Raw genomic sequence first — 6,845 nt, forward strand, 5'->3', positions numbered from 1 at the left:
CCAGCTGCTGTGCTCCTGCGGGCAGGACACAGCAGTGCAGGAGCATCCCCTATTCCAGATGGAGCACCCCCCCCAAGCCCTTTCTCTCCTGCAGGACATTCAGAGGGGGTACACTGCTGGTACTCCCCACAGGCAAGGCGGCTGAGTCTCCAGGAAAAAAAAACCTAGAGCTTCAATTGCTGAGCAACCTTCTGCCATTAACAAGAGTAGGAAGGGCCCTGCCCACCCCAGGGTTTCAGTGACAATAGTTTGAATCTGAAAACCCCGAGGAAATGAAGGGCCCCTCTCAGTTTTGGCCTGAGTCCTACAAATATTCTAGTGGGGCCTGTGTAGGTTGAACTGACGGAGATTGAGACAGGTTATGTCATGTTGGGCAGAACAGGAGAGTGACAGTTAGGTGGCAGGTGCCCTGGCAAACAAAGCATGGCAGCTGGACAACAGCTTTGTCAGGCTGTGAGTGATAAGGGCTTTTATAGACAATCTCATTTATTTCTAACAACAGACCTAGGAGATGGATTCTCATAATATTCTTAAAATCACAGACCCATTTCACAGATAAGTATGCTAATGCTTAGACTTTGCCCAAAGTCTCACAATGAGTCAGAGGCAGTCTAGGATTAGAAATCATGGCTGCCTCACTCCACATCCTACACTGTCAGCCTGTACTCAGATGCAGGGGGCACAGCACTGGCTGAAAGGGCTTTCAGGGAATGAAATGTGGAGAGCGGGAAAGGACCATACGGCTGGGAGGAGAGACTGGGCCTGCATCTCTGTCTCATTCTCACTACGAGAATGGAGATGGAAGGTGTGGCCTGAGCTTGTCCGCTTGGGTTTGTGGCCCACACAACCTCTAGACCCCCACCCTTATCCCCGAGACACCAGGTCAGGACTAACAAGGACTCTGCCCTCACCTGGGTGATCCTGTTGTGGTTGGCCAGGAACATGGAAAGGTTCTGTGACTCCTGGATAGACTGAGGATCTGCCATCTTCCTTAGGAACTGTGCCGCTCTGGAGTACAGACAGCAGGGGATGCAGAGAGGACCATGAGTATGTAACAGCTTAGGCCAGGCCTCAGGGGCTCCCAGTCTAACCTAACCCAGAGTGCCACCATCCCCAAAGTTAATGAGCCCTGAATCTCCCAGGTGACACTAACATCAATGCAGAGTGTGTTCTGAAGTCATTTCCTTTGGGGCTGCTTAAACCCTTATAATAAGGATCCCTGAAATTAAAAGGCAAAAATGTACTGAAAAATTTCTGAAATCTCAGAATACTTAAGGGGAACTTGTATCCCATCAACCAGCCAGGTGTGGTAAAATAAGGGATGAAATGGGAATCCTAGGATTTTTCTGTGACCTCCAGTGAAGATGCACAGTAAGTTATGGAGAAGAATCACAGGTTGGAGGCTTTGTTTTTATTGTATATTCTGTTACGTATAGAAAAACCGCAATGTTTCGAAAGCAACTGTACAACTAACAGAAGTCTAGTTAATGTGCCAGGATCATAGGTGAAAGGATCATGGGCACAGGGAGTGCAAGCAGGACTTAATGAGAGAAAACCACAGATGCCCGGGCTTCTCTGCCTAACTTCCTGGTGGTGCTTGTGTCACCATGAACTGTGAAAACAGAGACAAGACACCCTGCCTTGCACGTGACCTAGCTGGGCTGCAGAGGATGTTGACCATGGCTGTGATGGAAGGCAGCCATGGATGACCGTTAGTTAGGCAACTAACCCTAACTGGGGAGACCTGGGGGAAGGTATCATTCCCTGAGCTACCTCTGAAATCTGCATGAAGCTGCCACTTGAGAGTCAGCTGTGAGATGAGGCCCTGTCCGCTGAGCACCCTCAGGCTTCACAGTTGACTCAGGAAGATGGAACTGAGAATCAGCCTATTCTCTCCAGTTATCCTGGACTCCCAGCAGGATGTATTTTAAGGAGGAAGGACCTTCTTACCAGTAACACAGCAAATCCTTCTAGAGCAGCAGCTCTCAACCTGAGGGTCGCGACCCACAGGAACTGCGTTAAAGGGCCACGGCATTAGGAATGTTGAGAACCACTGTTCTAGAGAGATGTTTCTAGACACTCTGTAGCTCAGCTGAGCCTCTACCAACACAGAGGATATCTGATGCTTTTGACTGCCCTCCCTTACTTCTGGGTGGCTGCATCCTGATGTCTAGAGAGGAATGACTCTCCTTCATTCCAGGCCTTTTTTCTTATGAACTGACACAAACCCCTGGCTCCAACCAAAGCACCCCCACCCCCCACCAGTGACTGATGGAGGGGCCAGCACACGACTCCAGCTGGACCCAAGGCAATCCTCCCTAGGAATTTTGCTAAAGTATTTGGAAGGAGGAGCATCTTTTCCTTCCTCAGAAGCCAAGGTTGCTAGCCTGGCTAGAGATGAAATACTGCTAAAGGCTGCCAGACACCTAAGAATGAGGCCCATACAGAGGAAGGTCAAGCCTAGAGGTGGAGAGACACCGGCTGACGTGCCATCTGAGTACCCAGCACAGGTATTCCTGGTCCCTGTAGTTCTGATGGCCAATCCATCTCCTTCATTTACATGAGCAGTTTGAACTGGCTTCTGATTCTTATAGGAAATAAGACTATAATCATCTACTGTAATCATTTTACCATTACATTACTGGTCCACAGATGGGGAAAATGAGGATTTGATTCTATGTTGAGACATAAACCTCTGCAAAGATCCAGGTTCTCCAAAGACCCAGTGCCACACACTGTTCCTCACAACACCGATTCAGGCCCAACCCTGCTGTGTTTGGCTAGTGCGGTAGTGTGTACCAGAGATGAGCTAGTGAAAGGGCTCTGGAGGGTCCCAGTTTGGGGAAAGGAGGCAGGGAGGGTGCCCTGACCTCTTGTAGGCAGAGTGGTCGTTCTTGACACTGCACTTCATATTCTTCAGCTCATCCAGGACAGCAAACATGTTGATGAACTTGCCCAGAGTCAGGAGGTAGGCCTCGGAGACAAAGTCCTTCCTGCGCTCAGCATGGCACAGCCGCTTCACCTCGCTGCAGAACCGCTCAATGGCCTTGCGCTGGAGGCACAGAAGAGCAGGTAAGCCTGGGGCAGGTGCAGGGGGGCTCCCTGGGCTCTCTAGTAGGGACAGTGTCAAGTCTCCCCTGGGGCCCATCAGAGTCTGGCTCTTTGCAGAGAGGCTAATCTGTCAGGCAGTCTTACTTTGAGAAGTCCTTAAACAAAAAGCTGACTTTTAGAGTGGAGACTGGAACCTATCCCAAAGTGAGTTATAAACCACTGAGTTTATTCAACAAAGGTTGGCTGAGAAGGGTTCTATCTTATTCATTTTTTATATCCTCAGCACCTAGGACAGTTTCAGGCACCAGACAATAAGAAAACAGAGAAAGAGAAAGAGATATTCAGAAAGAAAAAGCAGTAATAGCTATTTAGTGAGCATCAGCTAGGTGTCAGGCACCCATCTAAACACCAGAGTAGAACAGGGAGCAAAATAAGAAAATAAATAAGAAAATTCTGTCCTGGGCCAGGTATGGTGGCTCATGCCTGTAATCCTAGCACTCTGGGAGGCTGAGGCAGGTGAATGGCTTGTGCTCATGGGTTCAAGACCAGCCTGAGTATAAGCAAGACCTCGTCTCTAAAAATAACCAGGCGTTGTGGTGGGTACCTGTAGTCCCAGCTACTTGGGAGGCGGGGGCAAGAGGATCGCTTGAACCCAAGACTTTGAGGTTGCTGTGAGCTATGATGCCATAGCACTCTATTGAGGGTGTTGAGGGTGACAGAGTGAGACTCTGTCTCAGAGAAAAAAAAAAAAGAACGGAAAAGGAAATTCTGTCCTAAGGAGCTATGTTCTAGTGAGAGAAGATAAAAAACAAATTCTCTTTATCTGCATGTGATATATGTTATGGAAAAGAAAAAATAAAGGCAAGGAAGAGGGGTGGGAAGCACTCAGAGGAGTTGCCCCTCTAAGAAAGAAATCATCAAGAAGTGACTTTTAGAAAAAGAATTTAAAGAGAAGAAGGAGGAAGAAAGGGTAACTGGCCAGTGCAAAGGCCCTGAGGCCTGTTCAAGGGATGAGAAGAAAGCTGTGTGGCTGAAGTGGGGTGAACACAGGGAAGGAACTGCAGATGGAGGGGCCAGGGTCACTGGGTCTTGCAGGCCTTCATGAGGGCTTGGGCCTGGACACTGAGCTAGCAGGGAAGACATGGGAGTTTCTAGGGCTGGAAAATATGGTCTGAATTGTATTTTAAAGGGTCACAGTGGCTGCTATGGTGAGAACAGACTGTAGGGGGCGAAGATAGAATCAGAATCAGAAAAGTAGTTAAGAACTGCTGTGTTTAAAGGTGGACTTACCATACAACCCAGCAATTCCATCCTTAGTATCTGCCCAAGAGAGATGAAAACCCAAGTCCACACAAAAACTTGTACACGAATGTTCAAATTATGCTCATAATAGTCCAAAAGTACAAACATCCCAAATGTCCACCATCTGATGAATGGATCCATACAATGTGATGTATCCACAAAATGGGACAGTATCCAGTCACAAAAAAGAAATGATGTTCTAACACATGCCACAACATGGATAACCCTTAAATACATTATTTTAGCTATAAGAACTAGACACCAAAGGCCACATGTTATATGACTCTATTTATAAGAAATGTCCAGAATATGCAAATCCATGGATAGAGACAGAAAGTAGATCAGTGGTTCCTGAGGGCTGGGATGGGGTGGGGAATGAGGATATTATGGGGTGATGGCTGAAGGGCCTGGGACTTCTTTGGGGGGTGATGAAGATGTTCTAAAATGGATCATAGTGATAGAAACATGACTCCGTGAATATATTAAAGAAATATTAAAAATCATTTAATTGTCTACTCTCAATGTGTGAATTATATGCTATATGAATTATATATCACTAAAGGTGTTATAATTTTTTTTTTTTTAATTTTGAGCCAGAGTCTCACTTTGTTGCCTGTGGTAGAGTGCTGTGGCGTTACAGCTCACAGCAACCTCAAACTCTTGGGCTCAAGTGAGCCTCTGGCCTCAGCCTCCCAAGTAGCTGGGACTACAGGCACCTGCGATAACGGGCTAGTTTTGTTTTTTTTTTTTTTAGAGATGGAATCTCTGTCTCGTTAAGTCTGGTCTTGAACTCCTGAGCTCAAGCAATCCACCTGTCTGGGCCTCCCAGACTGCTTGGATTACAGGTGTGAGCCACTGCACCTGGCCAAATTTTTTAAACAGCAGTTGAACAATAGCAAAAAGAGGCTACTGTATTACCAAAGAGCACAAGAAAGAAAGAGGAGGAAGAAAAAGGAATGGAGGGAGGGAAGGAGAAGGTTGACTGCCCAGATGTGAGCTCTGCCCTGCTTCCATAGGCCTGGGGTGCCTGCTGCCAGTGACCGCTTTCCTGCCAAGGTCATACCAAGGCACTCTTCTCCTTCCAGAGTCTAAGGCCAACAAAATTCTCTATGATAATGGCCATGTCCCATATCTACCTACCCACTTCAGTAGGATAGCCACTCATAGCACATGGCCACTGAGCACTTGAAATGTGCCTTGTGCCACTGAAGAACTACTTTTTTATTTAGTTTCATTTTACCTAATATAAATAGCCACATGTGGCTAATGGCCATGGTACTGGACAGCAGAGTTCTAAATTATTCCAGATTCTCTATTCTATAAATGCCTCCTGTCAGAAGGTCCTCAGTTTAGTACTTAATCAATTTCTGGATGGCTCTTCTCTCTTGGACCTGCCCTCCCAGGGAGATTTCAGGCTCCTGGAAGGCAAGTTCATGATGCCAGTAACAGCAGCTGCTATGTCGAACCTACTCTATACCCAGAGCTCTAATCAGCTCTTGATAAGTAAGCCTCATTTATACTTACCACAGACCTATGAAGTAGGCATCGTTTCCAAGGTGAGAAATCTGAGATGTCAGAGATGCTATGTAACTCACAGGATGCCCAGTTAAAAGTGGCAGACTGGGGTTAGACTTGGGCTACTCCCCCCAGGGGCATCCACCTCCCACCCCCAGGCAGCAGGACTTCCTTCTGTTTCTTTCTTTCTTGTTTTTGTTTCAATGGTTAGAGTAGTTCTAGTCACAGCTGCCTGTGAAAAACCAGGTCAAGCTCCTCCCAGCCTTAGCACCTTTGCCTCTCCAGTACCCTCTGCCAAGAGCCCGTTCTCCCAGGTCATCACAGGCCGCCTGTCTCTCATTATACAGAACTCAGCTCAAACACCATCCATCCCTTGAGAGTCTATCTCTAAACCAGTACCCACAGCACAGATACGCTATAGCCCACAGTTTTAAAAATTTTATTTCACAGCACCTATTAGGCCTTGAACCTCTGATCATTATTGTGTATTGTTTATTGTCTGGCTCTCTCCTTACCTAAAACACACTCACATACTGGAACGTTTAAATTTCAGTGGTGGGGAGGGGTCATCTGTACTGCACAACCAGGGAGGTGTGGGGATTGCTCAAAAAAGTATTTGCTGAATGAAAAAAAAACTCAGCACAAAACTCCAGACAACAGTGGCCAGACAGCAGGGGCCTTTTCAAGCCTCTCCATGTACACCTGTCTCTCATCCTCACCTGAAAGTACATGAACTTCATAAGCTTGGTGACCTCCGGCTCCAGCACCTCCACTGTCTTCTCATAGATCTCCACACGGTTGGGCTGTTCATTGCATTTCACCTGTGGGTGCAGAGGTGGGTGGGGTTCATACATCTGGTTTGTCCAGGCAGTCCTGGTTCACACCTGTCATCTTTTTAACAGGGCCCTTTTACACTCTGATTTTGGATTATAACAATATGGTCGCCCTAGTGACAAGAGGATGGGGTTGCTTTGTCT

General features: G+C 47.1%; 1 protein-coding gene across 1 annotated transcript in view; it reads right to left on the reverse strand.

Moving 5' to 3' along the window:
• The window catches only part of CYFIP2 (cytoplasmic FMR1 interacting protein 2), a 126,811-nt gene that overhangs the window by 90,637 nt on the left and 29,329 nt on the right, over positions 1-6,845 (reverse strand). Inside the window, exons 4-6 of the mRNA XM_023515393.1 lie at positions 6,588-6,689; positions 2,871-3,052; positions 912-1,008 (exon numbers count right to left, since the gene is read on the reverse strand). Of these exons, the coding sequence (XP_023371161.1) occupies positions 912-1,008; positions 2,871-3,052; positions 6,588-6,689 (381 nt within the window). The remainder of the gene's footprint in view (positions 1-911; positions 1,009-2,870; positions 3,053-6,587; positions 6,690-6,845) is intronic.

Source organism: Otolemur garnettii, unplaced genomic scaffold (genome assembly GCF_000181295.1).
Source record: "Otolemur garnettii isolate 467f Iridium unplaced genomic scaffold, OtoGar3 scaffold00003, whole genome shotgun sequence".
Classification (NCBI taxonomy): domain Eukaryota; kingdom Metazoa; phylum Chordata; class Mammalia; order Primates; family Galagidae; genus Otolemur; species Otolemur garnettii.